Source organism: Callithrix jacchus, chromosome 1 (assembly GCF_049354715.1).
Source record: "Callithrix jacchus isolate 240 chromosome 1, calJac240_pri, whole genome shotgun sequence".
NCBI lineage: Eukaryota > Metazoa > Chordata > Mammalia > Primates > Cebidae > Callithrix > Callithrix jacchus.
This window is the reverse complement of record NC_133502.1, coordinates 106,603,306-106,622,250: the sequence shown is the minus strand read 5'-3', so window position 1 is coordinate 106,622,250 and position 18,945 is coordinate 106,603,306. Positions and strand designations below refer to the sequence as shown.

At 34.4% G+C, this 18,945-nt stretch overlaps 2 protein-coding genes across 5 annotated transcripts in view; both read left to right on the top strand.

Annotated features, from left to right (window-relative positions):
* FOXD4 (forkhead box D4) overlaps nt 1–18,945 on the top strand; it is a 59,761-nt gene that overhangs the window by 18,059 nt on the left and 22,757 nt on the right. For 3 of the 4 annotated variants that reach the window (XM_078367994.1, XM_078367993.1, XM_078367995.1), the window contains 4 exons: nt 4,562–4,648; nt 7,387–7,431; nt 12,853–12,909; nt 18,620–18,671. The gene's annotated coding sequence lies outside the window, so the exon portion shown is untranslated. Of the gene's footprint in view, nt 1–2,720; nt 2,768–4,561; nt 4,649–7,386; nt 7,432–12,852; nt 12,910–18,619; nt 18,672–18,945 lie in introns of all 4 variants that reach the window. The other variant, XM_078367992.1, reaches the window with a different exon arrangement.
* The window catches only part of ZNG1A (Zn regulated GTPase metalloprotein activator 1A), a 59,761-nt gene that overhangs the window by 18,059 nt on the left and 22,757 nt on the right, over nt 1–18,945 (top strand). Inside the window, 5 exon segments of the mRNA XM_078367987.1 lie at nt 2,721–2,767; nt 4,562–4,648; nt 7,387–7,431; nt 12,853–12,909; nt 18,620–18,671. Coding sequence (XP_078224113.1) covers nt 2,721–2,767; nt 4,562–4,648; nt 7,387–7,431; nt 12,853–12,909; nt 18,620–18,671 — 288 coding nt within the window.

The following is an 18,945-nucleotide window of genomic DNA, read 5'->3' as shown; positions in this document are numbered from 1 at the left end:
TGGTTTTAAAGTTTTTGCAGGGTTTGACTTGGGAAGGTAGGAAGTCACATGAGGGAAACGTAGGGCTAATGTCTAAAGAAAATAAATGTTAGTTTGCACTTATTTTTTTAAATGTTCGTTTGGCTTTCCTATGTGCATATAACAGGACATTTATCTCTTCTGCTATAATTGTACATGATTACATAGAATTTTAATAGAGTTGTAAATATTGGCAGGCTTTCATTTGGGGTGATTTTCATTTATTTTTATATTTGACACTTTCTGACTGCCTGGAGGTAGTAAATGTTGATCTACCACCGTTAGTTTTGAGTGAAGAATTCTAATACTTTGGAGAAATAAATGCATTTAAAACATACATTACTGTGTGAAACTACCATTTTATTCGTTACACTTAGGTATGAAAATGCAAAAACAAATCTGTAATTCTTCTGTCACATCATTTTTATGCCTCACAAACTCATAGCCAAATAGTCCCAAATTCATATGTAAAAAAAAAAGCTTCCATAAGGGCAATAACACAGTATCTTGAAAAATTTCAGTTTAAAAAAGTTTTCAGTAATATGGGATCATTCAGAGACATATGCCTTGTGAAAAATATATTATTGTTAAGTAGATTTACTACTTAATGGGAAGAGATTTGTTGTTGCATGTTATATGGCATTTTTCATGTAACATCTTTTACGTATCCCTGTCAACAAGTAGGAGGTGTTAACTACAATTCATTCAACAAATATTTGTTGAGCCTGTGTGTCAGGCACTATTCCAAGGTCTGTTAACAGGCTTATTTTCAGGCCAGGCGCGGTGGCTCAAGCTTGTAATCCCAGCACTTTGGGAGGCTGAGGCTGGTGGATCACAAGGTCAAGAGATCGAGACCATCCTGGTCAACATGGTGAAACCCCGTCTCTACTAAAAATACAAAAAATTAGCTGGGCATGGTGGCCTGTGCCTGTAATCCCAGCTGCTCAGGAGGCTGAGGCAGGAGAATTGCCTGAACCCAGGAGGCAGAGGTTGCGGTGAGCCGAGATCACGCCATTGCACTCCAGCCTGGGTAACAAGAGGGAAACTCTGTCTCAAAAAAAAAAAAACCAGGCTTATTTTCTAGAGGCAGAATATATATATATATATAATTATAGGACTTGTTATACCTCAGGCCAAGATGAATTATGGAAAAAATATTAAACTTGGTCTTTTGGCATGAAATGATTTTTGATACAATAATTTCCAAATTCTGTGACTTCCATAATTGTAGAGTGGGTCTGTAGTTGAATTGAACTTGATTGTTCCTGAAGTAGAAGTGAGTATCATTGCCATGATTTTATTTCAGTTTTGTTTTCCTCAAAATAGAATTTGCTAAACTTTTAGAAGGAAAAAATGTTTCCTCTGCAGACCTAACCAAGCATATTAAACTATTACCTACTTGCTCTTAGGTTCCAAACTATTCAGATAATCCTAATGATCATCTCCCTATACTGGCTTGACTCTGATATATGATTATTAACATTTGTGTAACACTGTACACAGACTGATTTTACGTGACATAAAAGGTTTCACAAAGACTTTAAAATTGTGTTCATTTTACTTGTACTAGTGTGTTTTCAATTTAAAAAAATAGCCCCTGTGATTGTATATAAAATATAGTATCCTGTCATGATAAGGGTGTTAGATTTAGTTTCTTCTTTTATAAATGAAAATAGCTACTTCCCATAATTGTTATGAAAGCTAAATAAGAAAATGTAGATAATAATTTATAAAGTTAAATTCAAAGATTTAATAATTTATGAAATTGACTTCAAATATGAAGAGTATTACTACAATCCAGTTGCCTCTAAACCTCAATAGGCAGCTTTTTATTGTGACAGGAAACCTCTATTGAGGTTTGAGGTGATGAGGGTGAAAAATTTAATTTTAGAGAAGAAGCTTGTGGTGTGGCATTGATAACTTTAGGGATGTAAATAGGATTATGGGGAGAAAAAAAAAACCTTCAGAGAGATGAAAAGTACCACATGGGCTCTAAGTCAATGTCAAAATATTTTTTTTGGAGCTAGCCTGACTCTGGAAAGGTCAGTAAAATAAACAGTTGCAACGGAGAGGCTAGATTAGCAAGTATGGGTTTCTAAATGATAAACGGCTTTTAGGCTAGAATCAGGGCTGAATTAGCCCTCCCACCACTTATTTGTTTCGAGGGTGTTCGAAGGGCCTAGAACTGAGTTCACATGGTGCATGATTGTGGTCTGGGGAGTAGGGAAGTATATTAGATTCTAATATGGGGGTAGGCGTGAAGGGAAGTATATTAGATTCTAAGAAAATATATTTTGGTGGTTATCCATTTTTAAAATAAGTAATAATGAGTATTTAGAACAAGAACAGTTTTGTAAGAAGGAAAATGCCTAAAATCTGAACTGTATTCTTCTATGTTTTTATGACATTATGTAAATCAAAGGTGTTTTCCTTTTAAGTGAAAGAAAAGATCAGGAGTATGAAATCCTAAGCCCTTTTCTTCCCCCCATAAAACCCTACAGGTTCAGTGTAGAAAAAAATTGCAAGTGGGGAAGAAAAATGCTTTCAGAGAGAAAAGTTAGTTCTGAATTTGTGTACTTCAGTAACAGTAGTTGAAGTTTTTATTAGATGCAAGAAGATGTCTCTAAAGTAAAATCCTTTGTGTTAACATTCGATTTTGTATTGTATTATAGTAACTTTATTCAAACTTCTTTTTTGTTTAGCATTTAACGGAAGAAAAACCTTATGGCCTTATCAATGAAGCTACTAGGTATTCATATTTAAAGTATATATTGATTGCTGGCTAATTGGAAAGAGAAAAATCACTAAGATGAAAACCAAAAGCAAATTAAGAAATTTTAAAACATAGTCAAGGAAAATTTATTTTCTTTTTTCTCATAGTTGAATTATTGCTATCTATTTGTTATGATTTGTTTGTTATGATCTGTTATGATCTGTTAACTTTTCCTTAAAGTCATTTTTGTTGTAGCATAAAGTAAATGCTGACCACAGAAGTTCTGTAATTTTGAGGAACTCGGGAAATACTAACATTTAAAAATATTTTCTTGTTATACAATTTCTTTGGGATTGAAGATTATAAAAAATAGAAGATGTCTCACTGCCTTTAATAGTAGTTCATTGATTTCAGTGTTTATTGTTACTCAGAAAAATAGAGGAACAAATATGAAAATAGTTTTAATTTGGCATTAAAACATTTTTTGTTTAAACACTTTTATGTTTCTAATTTATTTGTCTTTAGACTTAGAAATATTTAAATTAATTTGCCTGCCCTAAGCATATTCTTACTAATAGGATAAAGGTAAGATAGATGACAGTCTCTAAATATGCTGCTGGGTTTGCAAGTGAGACCCTCTGGGATTTGCTAAAGACTACAAATAAGCAATTTATTCCCAATTATTTTTGAATATGGTACTCTGTTGTTGTGTAATGCTGCTTAATCACTGCATTTGGTATAGGATTCAAATCAGAATGAACTTAAATATTTTTGTAACTTTTTTCCTTATGAAAATACAGTTATTATAGAAAATATAAATAAGTCTAATAGGAAATAGCAAAATTGAGTGTTATGTATGTACTGTTGAAACATGCTTTTTCAGTGAACTAAAGTTAATTTAGTTTTGAGAATTTCGTTGTATTCTCTGAGATATGGCATAAGACCCTGAAGAATTGAGGAAAATTGAAAGAATTTCCAGTTTTACTATCCTGTTAATAGAACATGGAGCTTCTGATTATTATCATCTACTTTGTTATCTAGCAGTTAGCATGGGTTCTTTACAGAGATAATATACAGTATATTTATAGTGATAAAGTGGACATTTGTATAATATCCTGGTATGTCCTCTGAAGTATACCTTTTTTTTTTTTTTTTTTTTTTTTAAAGAAATGTAGTGCTGTTTTGTTACCCAGGCTGGACTTGAACTCCTGGGTTTAATTAAGGTATCCTCCCTCCTTAGCCTCCTAAGTGGCTAGGACTACAGATGTGTTCTACCATGCCCAGCTCTGAAGTATAGTTTTAAAAAAACCCATTTAATATAGTTTTTAGTATGAAGTGAACTTACTCTATTTCTTTGAAAATTATGGTAAATATTAGAAGAAATATTTTAGTACATAAACTTCTTATTTTTACCATATTGGATGTTTGAATTTTGTGCTTTTCTTTTTTTTCTTTTCTTTTTTTTTAATGCTTTTCTTTACAAAGAAAATTTTCAGTTGAAAATCATTCTTTTGATTGTAAACTTTTTGAGACTTATCTTTCTAGCACAAGAATAGCAAGAAAGAGAACTTAGAAAATACTTTTTGAAAGGATAATATGAAATCTGAACTTGTAGAGTGATGAATACAATTCATTCACATTGAAAAATTAGTGGATTAGGAGTAAACTGAATCACTATAGAGCAACTATATAATTCTTAACTGATATGTTGATCTGCATGAGGTGTTTGTATTTTTAATTTGTTAACATTTCTCTTTTGCTGTATTAATCTGCATGAGGCATGTCTATTATTTAAAATTTCTTAACATTTCCTTTTGTTTGCAATTTTAGGCAAGTTGCTTTGGCAGATATAATTCTCATCAATAAAACAGACTTGGTTCCGGAAGAAGATGTAAAGAAGCTAAGAACAACAATTAGGTACAAAATGATAAGTGTGTTAAGTGCCTACAGATCCATATTGTACGACTCAGAATATTTTTTACCATGACAGTTGCCCTATAGAAACTTAAGGTTTAAGGTTGACCTGCTTCAAGAACCATTAGGGAATCACATATGTTATTGTTGGCTAATTGACTGTTATATAAATAGCAGTACATAAAATTAGTCCCCAGAGCTGGCAGAATATATTTCACAGTTAATATACTGATTTTCAGGGTCCTCTCACTCCATCCTTTTCCTGTCTTCTCTTTGACTCTTTCCTAATGTCAGTCTTCCCTAACTCTACCCAGGATGGTTAATTCCCTTTCCCATGGATGCATCCTGCCAGTTCCTGTCTTTACTCATAATACATTCTCACTCTGCCAATCCCTGAAATCTTTCTTGTTTTGTTTTTTTGTTTCTTTTAAAAAACAATTTATTCTATGGAGCCTATTCTATCTCTGTCTCCCCCACTCCTATGTGAAGTCTTTCCCGACTCAGTGGGTCTCACTTCCCTGAACTCTCATTGACGTCATCTTCCTTAACTGGAAACCACACCTTGTCTTTCAGCTTGCTTTAATATCTTCTTTGTCCATAGCCAAGGCTGATCAGCATAGGACAATCAGAATAATATGAATGATGCTCAAATAGATGTTAACAGTCATTTTGCTGACTGTTCTGGAGACTCCCATTCCTTTTGAAAACAAAGATGGATTTTTCAAATGAATTTATAGTTCAGAGACTTTTTGAATTATTTTCTAAGACCTGGACTAATAAAAGCCCTATACAGAGAGACATTTGGTAGCTATTATTATTGGTTATCTTTAATGTATACAATGTTTTGAGCATGATGACTCAAAATTACTATTCTTAGTATTTATAAGTTCTGACATCAAAGTTTAAATCTGTCATCTGAGTTCATATAGTATATATTATAAACTGAATCAATAAAGGTAAGTCTTATTAGGAGATTATTTGTAATGATTAATGATGGTAGAACCTAAAGTGCAACAAAAAAATATAATAAACATAACGAAATACTTAAAAATAAATAAATGAAAGATGGATTAGCAATAAAGAAATTCATATTTTTTCCACATAGTCTTATTTTAATAGCAATTGTCCTTAAACTTTATTATTAAAAAATGTATAATGTCTCCATGTGGAGGGTAGGTATTGTTGCATAGTGTTGAAGACCACGGACCTTGGAATTTGCTTGGGTTCTAATCCTTGGTCTGTTTCTCATTGTGTTCTTAGGGAACCTGTTTACCCTTTTAAAGCCTCCTCTGTAAAAGGAATAATGCTTATCTCATAAGTCTGCTTTCAGTATTACATAAGACTATGTTAGTAAACTTTGCACAGTGCTGACACACAGTAAGTGCTCTGTTAGCTATTATTATGTAGGTTTTTTTCTTAGCTTGCATAGTGAGTTCAAGGTATAGTAAATAAAAAAGGGAAGAAAAAAGATGGATGATAGTTTTGAAAACTGATGAAATTTTGAAAAAACTGATTTTGGAAAGGTGAAAGTGATGAAGATTGCCTTTACATTTTTTGACACTGGTCTTCTAATCTTGTTTCTCTTTTCAAAAATCTTCTGCACCATTGTGATTGCTAAGAACCCAGTCTACTTAGCAAACGTTTTCGGCATAAAAGGAATAATGATTATTACGTGGCTTTTATATCCGTATATAGACTAGCTAAATCTCTGACACTGACAATAACAGTACTAGAAATGAATTTGGAAGAAGCAGTTTAATAAATTACATACTCGTTTGACTTTTACTTCTACTCCCTTTATATCAGACTTGTGACTGACTCAGAATCATATTTGAGGAGTGGAAAAAAGGCAAACATATTTGAGAGGAAATAGCTGTCAGTCTATAGAGTATATTCAAAAAAGAAGATTAAGAGTTTTGTAAAATAGTGAAGAGACTTGCTCAGAATCTTTATATTTGGGAAACCTCATTCATCAGAACAAACTTGAAGAAGTAGCAAGTATCTTGAACAAGTAACAAGTAACCCTAAAGACAATGAATTGATGATAGAGAATTGATGATTGATAATAGACAATGGAAAAGATAAATAGATGAGGTGTACAGTATGTTGAAAAAATATTAACAGGTACATTTTGGTGCCATACAAAAAGAGCCATATTCTATAATATTGAAAGAGGGAGAACAGGCATAAGGAGTAGAGAGCCTAGTTAGGGAACTGAAGAGGTTATTCTATAAAGGAAACTGGGATGTGTGACTTAGAATTACTGTGAATACCAAGGGCAGGCTGGGGGCAAAGCTACTTATAACTAGTTTTTTATTTTTAGTGTATATGTAGCCATTTCTACCAGGTATGCCTGAGGAAGAAAGTGGCCACCATGAAAATTCTGAGTGTCTACTAATTTTTAAGAACTCTAAAATAGCTACTTATGAATGATTTTTTTTCTAAAGTGAAGCATCTTCTTATTAATCACAAAGTAGCCCTTAATTGGGCAGTTGTGCAGATTTTTGCATATATGTTTTCTTGATGGACAAGTGGAATATACATGATTTATGGTTTAAATGAAAATAATAAATTATTTTTTAAAGTAAGTTTTGTTTTTCTGGTTTTAATTTTTTTGTTTGCAGATGTATTTGTGTATGTGTGCTTATTTCCTGTTTTAGAAATAACGTACTTTGTATACTTTTTTAAAAAGTTAATTTTTACTTTTAAACTTTGTCTTCCTCATTTATTATTTATTTCAGATCCATAAATGGACTAGGACAAATCTTAGAAACACAAAGATCAAGGTACTTTTTCAAAGCTATTTCTAATATTATACTAACAACAAATAATTTTAGTTATTATTAATAAACATTAAGTAATTGATAAATATCCTTGATTTTAATATAAGAAAGACGTCAGTGTATTTTAAAAAGAATTGGATCCAGAATGTTGTTTCAAATGATCTCAATAAGTTAATTCGGCATATTTAGCTAGTACATTTGCCTGTCTTTAAGATTACAAAGCCATGATAACACTGTCTTACTGTGTTTTTGCTTAATGAGGAAGAAAAGACTTTCAAACACTTGAGAGGGTAACTCAGTACAGAAATCTGAAAAAGTATATTGAGAAATCTTATCTTAATTGGAAGTATTTAAACGGCTTTAAAAAATTTTTAAAACCTTTCATAGTTGCCAAAAAATGTCATGTAAAAACACAGAGTCTTTACCTTGAAGTTCCTGACAAATTTTTTAATTAAATTTTGATACCCCCCATTTTCTCTAGGTTCTGTTCCTAAAACATCTGTGAAGTGTATTTCTGTAGATTAAACTCTGTTTTCCATTGAGTGCTATCATAATTTCAGAAAATTTCTGTGCAGGGTATTTTGTTAAGCTCATTTTTTTTTTTTTGATGAGAAAGGCTCAGCAGCTGATAAACCCAGCAACAGGCAGCCAGGAGCTCTGAGGCTCACAGCTGGCGTCTGTGCCACCCAGTTCCTACTTGAGAGACTCTTTCTTTGGAAGTACAGCAGAGGCCTTAGTTGAGTGGTTTGTCTGCTATGGCAGAGATTAGAGGTGCTGACAGACTGCCATAAGTGTTAGGCAATAACAGCAGCAGCTGCTTATATGCAAGCGAACAGCTGGGGAATTAATTTGGTATGCATTCTCATGAGCCACTCATCTATCTGCTGGCAGAGGTAGCAGAAGAATGCCCTTAGTGTAAGTCCTCTACAACCATATGCCAAAGGTGCTCCCTGCATTTCAAATTCCATTGTAGAGAGTCTCTGATACTCTCACTCACACCATGAGTCTGCCCTCTTCCTGTTAGTGTTTTACAATTCCTTACTCCTTAACTCTTCTCCTCTTTACAAAATGATACACAGACAACTGCTTAATACTTAAACAAGCTTTTAAAAATCATGCCCATAAATAGCTGTGGTTCTGTCATAGCATTTATTCAGTTCATATTTGTAACATTTTAATTCAGTTTTCTTCTTTTGTTTTCATTTCGGAAATATCCATGTCCTGAATAAAGGTGTCATCTTGATTAGTTTGTTAATGTAACAATATAGTTTGTTTGACATTTCTAACTTTTATTAATTTATTTTTGTTGTTTGTTTTTTGAGACAGAGTCTTGCTCTGTCACCAGGCTGGAGTGCAGTGGAGTGATCTCGGCTCACTGCCACCTCCGCCTCCCGAGTTCAAGCCATCCTTCTGCCTCAGCCTCCTGAGTAGCTGGGACTATAGGCGCGTACCACCATGCCCAGCTAATTTTTTTGTATTTTTAGTAGAGATGGGGTTTCATCATGTTGGCCAGGGTGGTCTCAATCTCTTGACCTCGGTGGTCTCAATCTCTTGACCTCGTGATCCGCCAGCCTTGGCCTCCTAAAGTGCTGGGCTTACAGGCATGAGCCACCATGCCCGGCCTCCAACTTTTATTTCTAACATTTGCTTTATTATAGAACCATAAACATGCAGTGATTGATTTTTGTTCTTTCAAGTGGATGAGTGAGCAAGTGACTAAAACCTTTCTTCTTCTATTTCTTCAGTGTATGGTGCTTGCCAGTGCATCTGAGAATATAGGGACTTTCTGAAATAGTACTTCCTTGTTGTGAGGACTGAAGTTGGATTAGAATCCTTTTCAATGAAGATCAGGTGTCCTGAGTAGAATTCTTACTATTGGGTCCTGAATCTTATATTAAATATTCTCTCAAATTCCTTGAGGCATAGCATCTTGAGCTTACCAGTTTAGAAACTGGAGATTTGGTTAACAAAGTAATAAAAGTCACTCTTTTCTGTCAATTAATTTGCCAAACTGGCTGCTATGCATTTCATAGTATTTTAAGGACTATTTAAGCAATGGATAAGGCAAAAACCCTGCCTTTAAGGAAAGGCAGGGAAAACAGAGAAGCAAACAAGCAAAAAGGCAACATGTTAGATATTAATATTCCTGTAAGAATTTTAAAAGCACAGAGTTCTATAAGAATAGGAAAATAGAGGAATAACTATTCAACTTTTCTTAATGAAGAGGGAGGAAAATACTGACCAAGAAGGCAGTCACTGATCTGAGTCTTAAAGAATGAATAAGGCTTTTACAGATGGACTAGAGTAGGAACAACTTTCTAGGTGTAAGGGAGATTTTGTATTCCAGAGACCTGTGAATATTTTAGAATGGCTAGAAAACTTGGTATTATATAGCAGAGAAAAAGTGATATGACTGAAGAGATAGAGAACTTACCACAAAGGGTCTTGAATGCCATGATACATAGCTTAGATTTTCTTCTGTAGGCGGCAAGGAATTAGTGGAGGATTTTATTATTAATCATATATTATTAATTAATAATAATAAGTTCACAATAATAAACTTACTATTGGCCAACTCTGTTTTGGTTTTCCTCTATTCAGTCTACTTACATTTCTAAAAATTAAGAAAAAGACTAGAGAAGATTAAAATGGTACATCTTTTAATCTTTTACTCCTACTTCTGAAATCTATATGGTTCACTAGAACTTCCATTTGCTACTAAATCAGCTTGTCTTACCAATAAGGCAATGCTACGCACTATTCCTTTTCCTTAATCACTACTCAATGTGAGCCTCTTTTCTTCACACACTTATAGTAGTTTATTGTCAGCACTTGTCAGCCACACAGTGGTAAAATAATTAAAATTTTTTTAAAAAACAATAAAACAAAATTCTTCACTCATTTAAGGCATATGACTGGAAAACTAACTTCCATGGCAATTTAATTTCCTCCTTTGGAGATAAAACCATCAGAAATCTACAATTTGCATTATAGTTACTGGATACTTGTATTGGCTGGTGCACCCTATTTGTGAGACTCACTGGAGTTTGAAGAGTTGACTACTAGAAAATACCCCTAGAGTAGCAGCTGCAATTCCAGTCCCATCTTGGAGAGCCAAAACCCTCTTTGTTTTCACTCTCTTGTCCTTGATCTTAGGCTACTTAAAGCAGTCTTTAGACTTAGGGAAAATTGAAAGCAATTTTTGTAGGAAAACATTAGTTTAAGAAATTAGGAGAAAAAAACACTTTTGAAGCTTAATCTTTCCCCTTTTTGTTTACTTCATTCTCTTACTTCTTTTTAAAATGCTGGTAATGGTCTCTTTTTTTTTTTTTCTTGGCTATTTTAATGCTTTGGAAATGATCTAATGGTTTTATCTCCAAAGGAGGAAATTAATTTGATGCCATGGAAATTAGTTTTCCAGTCATATGTCCTCAATGAAGACTTTCTTTTTCATGATGGTACTAAATTTGGGGAAAGCTATGGAAACTTCCATCTGGAAGCTTAGACTTTTTCTCTTTATTGAAAATTTGGTGAGAGACTTGGGTATTTTGTTATTTTCTGTAAAAGAGTGTAATTGGCTGTACAGATCTAATATTGATTCTTTTTTAGAAATACAGAAAGAATCTGGGTAAACAGCAGAATTACCTCTGGATGACATGTTTTCTCAAGGACACTGTCACAGTGAAACAGTAGTTTATTTATAAGCTTGTGTTTCCAAACTACATTTGATATTTGCAAAATTGGCATGTGTAAACTTTATTAAGCTTTAAGCTGTTTCCTAAGATGCGGATGACAAACTTGGGGGGGAAACTTTATTATTTTTTTTTGTTTTTTGTTTTTTTTTTCTTTTTTGAGACAGAATCTGACTTTGTCCCCGAGCTGGATTGCTGTGGTATGATTTCAGGTCACTGTAACCTCTGCCTTCTGGGTTCAAGTATTTCTCCTGCTTCAGCCTCCCAGTAGTTGGGATTACAGGTGTGTGCCACCACGCCCAGCTAATTTTTGTATTTTTAGTAGAGATGAGGTTTTGCCGTGTTGGCCAGGCTGGTCTGAAACTCCTGGCCTCAAAGTGATCTGGCCACCTTGGCCTCCAAAGTGCTGGGATTTCAGGCATAAGCCACCATGCCCATCCAACTTCAGTCATTTGTGACCTGTCAATATAAATATGCTCAGTGGTGGTGGGGGTGGGAAGTGAAAAAGGAAATATGTTTAATATTAAGACTTTGGCCTCTTAGTGTAAATTGATATTCAAAAATTTCTTCATGGAACATTTATTTCTTTATTTGATCATTTTTTTCTAATTCCGCACATATAAAATACCCAGAATTTGAGTTGTTGTTACAGTCTATTAACAGGAACTTTGGAGTAATAAGATGGGAATTTGTATGCCATTTGCCAAGACAAGCATTCGTAATCTAACACATTATTGTTGCCACAAGTATGAGTATGTGGTAGACTGTTGAGAATGAATAAAGCAGGCACAGTTGGTCAGTACTAAGATAAAGGAGATGTTTTTTCTTACATGTTATGCATGAAAAAAAAAAAAAATTGAATCTGACCAATGAAATTTTTTTTCCTTGTAAGAAAATTTAACAAATGTTTGGCAAGCTCCTGGAATCTAAGTTTGAAATGTAATTATACATTTGTCATTTTCTTTAAACATTCCTTTGCTGTAGGTTTGATTATGGAGAAATCACTGTTCTCCATTATGGGCTTATGTTAAAATTGTAACGCAATCACCAGTCTTTATAAATTTACCTTTATATATTTAACCAAACCTAATGCTAATTGTGATATGTTATTCTCACTTGATTTGAATCATCGCATTCCTAATAAGTTTAATTATCGTTAAATAATTCTCAGAGAAATAATGTCTATTCGGATGGCAGGAATTTTTTTTCTACATGCAGCCCCATTCTGAATGAATGAAATCAAATCACATGAATATCAGGGTCCTAGGGTAACTTAATATTTTATGCATTGGTTATTCGACTCCTCATATTTTTATATTGCATGTTATATAAAAGGAGGGGAAATAAAAGAAATACAAAAATTGCAGAGGTATTTGGAATGTACCCATTTGACTGTTAATTCTGTTTGTCATTTCTTTTGTTTCATCTTTTGAATAATTAGCTGCTTGGAAAAGTTTCTGTTCTTTAGCTGAATTTTTTTTAAGCTATAAAAATGTATTTTAAAAGCTCATAAATGTCAGGATTGAAAAGATAATGGAAAGTTTAAACAAGCTAATTTATTGACATAATAAACAAATAATTTTCAATCTTGATTCAACTGTGATCATCTTATACCATTTGCCCACTTTTATGAATTTTATGTATAAAATTTTTTAAGAGAGATTTTTTTCTTGATTAATTGGATATATTTCACAGAATTTCCAACTGCTCACATTAGTTTTCTTTCTTTTAGAGTTGATCTTTCTAATGTGTTAGATCTTCACGCCTTTGATAGTCTCTCTGGAATAAGGTATGTTTTGTATAATTTAGTTATTTTTATTGTTATGTACCCTTTTTTTCCCATAGTTAACAGGAATGATTTGCACAATTGCACCCTTGATTTAAGCTTCCTGCCATTCCTTTGGCATATAAGACCATTCTTAATGAGATATGTTCTTGGAAGTTTTACTAAGTAAGTAATTGTTTGGAAATCATATTGCATTTTCCTATAGAAATTATAGTGTAAGTGATAGTTAACTTCAGAGTCTAATCGTTAACACTTCTACACCAAACACTATGTATAATACTCTTTCTATGAGAAGATACATGAAATACATAGACAATTTTAGTTTAGGGCTCTCACACAGATAACTCTCTTTACGTTAATAATGGATTAGTTCTCTGCCTTCTCCTGTGGGGAATCTTTTTAGTGAGGGAAGGAAGAAAGATTAGTTATTCTTGTGCATCAGTATCTTTTTATTTTTTCATCGTAGTAAGAATATTTAACATGAGATCTATCCTTTTAACATTTTTTTGAGTGTACAATACAGTATTGTTAACTGTAGGCCTAAGGATGTGCGGCAGATCTCTGGGACATTTCAGTCTTGTATAACTGAGGCTTTATACCCATTGAATAGCAGCTTTCTATTTCCCTCTCCCCTTCGCCCCTGGGATCTACCATTCTACACTCTTTCTGTGGGATTGACTATTTTATTCTGACACAAGTGGAATCATGCATTATTTGTCTTTCTGTGACTGGCTTATTTCATGTGGCATAACATCATCAAGGTTCATCCATGTTTTTGCAAATAACAAGGTTTCCTTTTTAAGGCTCAATAATATTCTATTTTCTACATATACCACATTTACTTTATCCATTTTTCTCTTAGTGCACATAACTTGTTCTCGCAGCTTGGTTATTGCAAATGATGCTGTAATGAATATCTCATAAGTCTCATATATGTCCATACTAGATCATGAGAGTGGACATAGGTATTTTGAATTGGTGGGGCAGTTTTGCTTAAGGGTAGGCATGGTGGGTGGCTCTATACTTGAGACTTCTAATTCTCATTCCTATACATATTTCTTTCTTTTTTTTTTTGAGATGGGTTCTCACTTGTCAGCCAGGCTGGAGTACAGCAGCACAAACATGGTTTACTGGAACCTTGACCTCCTGGGCTCAAGTGATCCTTCTGTCTCAGCCTCCCAAGTAGCTGGGACCACAGGCAGGTGTCACCATACCCCACTAATCTTTTAATATTTTTTGTAAGCATGGGGTCTTATTATATTGCCCAGGCTGGTCTCGAATTCCTGGGCTTAAGTGATCCTCCTGCCTCAGCCTCCCAGAGAGCTGGGATTACATGTGTTGGCCACCACACCCAGCCTTATATGTATGTTTCTAATTTGGCCTTAGTCATGCCTTTAAAAACGAATTCTGTTTTCAACTAGGTTTTTTTAACCTTCAGTCTGTAGTATTGTTCACATTTTAAAAATAGTACCTATAGTAACCTGTGAAGTAGGACATGATAGTGTTTTATTGGATCCCTTTTACTTTATTATGTTTTTATTATTTTTTTTGAGACAGAGTCTTGCTCTGTTGCCCAAGCTGGAATGCAGTGGCACAATCTCGGCTCACGGCAACCTCCGCCTCACAGGTTCAAGCAATTCTCCTGCCTCAGCCTTCCAAGTAGCTGGGATTACAGGCACGTGCCACCATGCCCAGCTAATTTTTTATTTTTGTAGGGACAGGCCCGGCCACCCTTTTACTTTAGAGGTTGGAAAACTTATATTCGAGTGTAGTTGTTAAAAAAAAAAAAAAAAAAAAGACCAGGCGTGGTGGCTTATGCCTATAATCCAGGCACTTTGGGAGGTTGAGGTGGGCAGATCACAAGGCCAGGAGATCAAGACCATCTGGCCAACATGGTGAAATACCATCTCTACTAAAAATACAAAAATTAGCTGGATACGGTGGTGTATTCCTGTAATCCCAGCTACTCAGGAGGCTGAAGCAGGAGAATGGATTTAACCCCGGAGGGAGAGGTTGCAGTGAACTGAGAGATAGTACCACTGCACTCCAGCCTGGTGACAGGGTGAGACTCCATCTCAAAAAAAAAAAAAAATTGATTGAGATTATTTCAGCAACCAGAAGTGTGGGTTAGGCAGGGCAGTTATTTCCTCCTTCTCAGTTTGGAAACTGAAGCTCAGAGAGTAAACTTGTCAGTGACAGTGAATCAAGAAGTTGTCTTCAGTTGAGAGGTATTTATTTCACCTGTAGCTTCTGGTGTTAGAGCAGTATCTTTTTAGACTAGACAAATTATAGTTAAAATTATAAAGGTATTTTCAGGCTACCTCGAAAAAATCAGCATTTTGTTTTTCTAGGTCCAGTTATTAGGAAGGCAGTAAAGTTTGGTATACCTGAATTACATGTGAGTGATTTCTATTTTTCTAAAAATTCTTATAAATTATGTAAGGTAAAAATGACTACTTGTTGTTTTACGGTAAATATAGTTATATCCTTTCAAGCCACTCCTGGACAAAGTTGTGAAATCTCCCTGAGCCTTTTTCCTTTATGTCAGCTTCAGGTATCCAGTATCACTTACACTTGAGAATGATTATATGGAAATCATTCAGAATTATACTAAGTTTTTCCATGTGAAGCTTTTGTTTTACTAATTTTTAAACTACTCTTCCTCCATTAAACTAATATAGCCCTAACCATAAATTTGGTTTGTTCATTTAAAAATGGTCTTTTTTTTCTTCTTAGTTCTGGTTTTACTGGGGAGATAGATTGACTGGGGCTGTCACCTAATTCTGGGAGCTTAAGAGCCTTTGTCCTTTGCTACCCATTTCTGAAATAATCAAGTCTAGCCCATTCTAACTTTTCTCTTAATGATCCTTTTTTTCTTTTACTCCAAGTCTCCAGCACTTCATTTGAGTATCAGTCCTATTTCACTAGTTAGGCATGCTCCCTTTCTCTCATCTTCTGTCTGGATTATAACTGTTTTTTTTATTTGATGCTGTGACAGTTTTAATAGTCACAGATCCTGTGATACATTTAAATATGTTTACAAGGAGAAAAACGAAACAATACTGCATGAAATTTGCCTTTCTTTCTTTCTTTCTTTTTTTTATGGAAGACAGGGTCTGTCTCTGTTGCCCAGACTAGAGTGCAATGGTGTGATCTCAGTGCACTGTAGTCTCTGCCTCCTGGGCTTAAGCCATCTTCCTACCTCAGACTCCTGAGTAGCTGGGACTACAGGCACGCACTACCATACCTGGCTAATTTTTTGTTGCCTGGCTAATTTTTTCTTTTGGTAGTGATGGGGTTTTGCCATGTACCCCAGGCTGGTCTTAAATTCCTGTGCTCAAGTGATCTGCTTACCTCAGCGTCCCAAAGTAATGGGATTACAGGCGTGAGCTACCACACTTGGCCCTTTATTTTTTTATATTTATTTAATTATTTTATTTTGTTGACGTAGAGTCTCAGAGTCTCACTCTGACAGCTGGGTTGGAGTGCAGTAGTGCTATCTCTGCAGTCCTGAACTCCTGGACTCAAGTGATCTTCCCATCTCAGACTCCTGACTAGCTGGGACTACAGGGTTGCACCACCATGCCTGGCTAATTTTTTATTTTTTATTTTTTGTGGAGACAAGGTCTTTCTATGTTGCTCAGGCTTGTCTTGAACTCCTGGCCTCAAGTGATCCTTCTACTTCGCCTCTCAAAGTGCTGGAATTACAAGCCTGAGCCACTGAACCCAGCAAAATTTGCCTTTTTAAAACTAATTCATCTCTGTTGGGTCCAAGAGCTTGCAAGTTGGTTGTCATTTAATATGTTAAACACTAAAATATTTTTTAGTTGAAATCTTTATTTTTTCCCTTCACATATTGTATCCTTTAGTGCTTTATTCCAATAATAAGAATTATAGTATCAAATTATTTCCCACCTTGATATTCAGTATATCAATTTTTGTTTTCCTTTCTACTTCTCTCTTTTGCTGTAATTTGCTGTAATACAAGTACTTTCATCAAGGCATCCAGTTTTTTATATCATTCTATATTTTTACTTGGGAGAAATAGGAATGTTGCTAGTTCTATCTTACTGTCAATACCTAAATTACTGTTTTTTATAGAACATAATGGTTTATACACAAAATACACTAAACTGTGTGAGATTTTTACACTTTATCCTTGCAGAGACAAAAATTGTTATAAGATTACAACTTAATGTGCAAAATGAGGATTTCAGATTCATGAGTTTCAGGTTTTGGTAGCATATGCTTATCCACTAGATTAGTCTTTTAAAAATTTGTATGGGCCGGGCGTGGTGGCTCACGCCTGTAATCCCAGCACTTTGGGAGGCCGAGGCAGGTGGATCATGAGGTCAAGAGATCAAGACCATCCACATGGTGAAACCCCATCTCTACTAAAAATACAAAAAATTAGCTGAGCATGGTAGCGTGTGCCTGTAATCCCAGCTACTCAGGAGGCTGAGGCAGGGGAATTGCCTGAACCCAGGAGGCGAAGGTTGCGGTGAGCCGAGATCGCGCCATTGCACTCCAGCCTGGGTAACAAGAGCGAAACTCCGTCTCAAAAAAAAAAAAAAAAATTTATATGATAGGGAAAAAAATCTAGGACATGAATTCTGAGACTTACTAGGAACTAAACTTAAATGTTCATTGTTAGATTTTTGTTTTTTTGCTGCATATGAAGTTTTAGGCAGTCATTGTTCAACAACGTATGGTAAAAGCATATGATTTTTCAAAATTATTTTCTAAAGTAATCTCATTCTACACTTAAGAGCAGTTATAATGGTTTGGTGACACTCGAAGTAGCTGTTTAATGTGATCTCACCACCATAGAGAAGGCCTTTGCATGACTTTTTGTGTGTGTGCTTAGCTGCTAACCAAGAGAATCTTTTCCTGAGCAACCAGCTGGGAAGGATTTAATTTGACGTTCTCCCTGCTGAGACCCCCCAAAGAGACTCGTTCCCTCCAACAGTTCCTACAGGCTTTTTCTCTTTCCTAAACTTGCTGTTACTAATTTACCCCTCACTGTTCTTCAAGGCAAAATGTCTGCATGGTTTTAAGTGCTTTCCCCCTCCCATCCTGTCCTCATCAGTGTTGAAATGTGCTACAGTTGTTATGGTTGTAATTTGTTATGCCATATTGATCTTGTGCTTTTCATATCAGAACAATGGATTTTTAACATTCTGACTTTTTCTCTCAATTGATAACTGACTATATATAAAATTTATATTTATGGATACTATTTGTTTTTTAATAAGTTCAAGGAAAAACATTGATAAAGGAAAATTTAATTCTTCTAACTTTCTTTAGGTGCCAGCATTATTTTCACATTAGGAAGCAGGAGAAAATTAAGGAACTTTGAGCAATACTAGAATGGTTATATATATATATGTATATAAGATTGTATTAAACCTGATGGAATGGTAAAGAAATTTATTGACATATTTAACCAAACAAAATAGTGTTGTTAAAAGATTAGTTTTTCTTTTTATTGTGTGCATATGTATGTATGTGAATGTGGGTTTTTTTCTTTTAAAGAAATTTTGTAAAAACTTTATTTGCCAGCTTTTCTCTGTTGGAATTTGTGAACATTGTGTAAAATTGGAATTATAGAATAGTTATGGAAAGACCCTTCATTATCCTTGTGTCACTAAATAACGTATAAAGTTAAGTCAGAAGTGTATTGATCTCTGAATTTCTAATCAGTTGTTTTTAGTTTGCAGAAAAAACTTCAGCATATGCCAGGAACACAACCTCACCTTGATCAGGTAAAAAAAAAAAACCCAAATCCAAAATTCCTAAATTATGTTTTTAAAGGACCTCTTTAACTAAACTGGTTATATTTAGGCCTGCTTTATTATAAACTTTTTCTAAAATGGTATTTTTGAACCGGGTTGATAATTTTTGGAATCTTAAATGCTTTTGATATTGTCTAATCCTACTTCTTAACACATGATAGGAATTCATCAAACCAGATTTGTTTAGAATCTGAGGAAATCATGCTTTCTAGCCTTTCCATTCTGTAGATTAATTAGCATATTG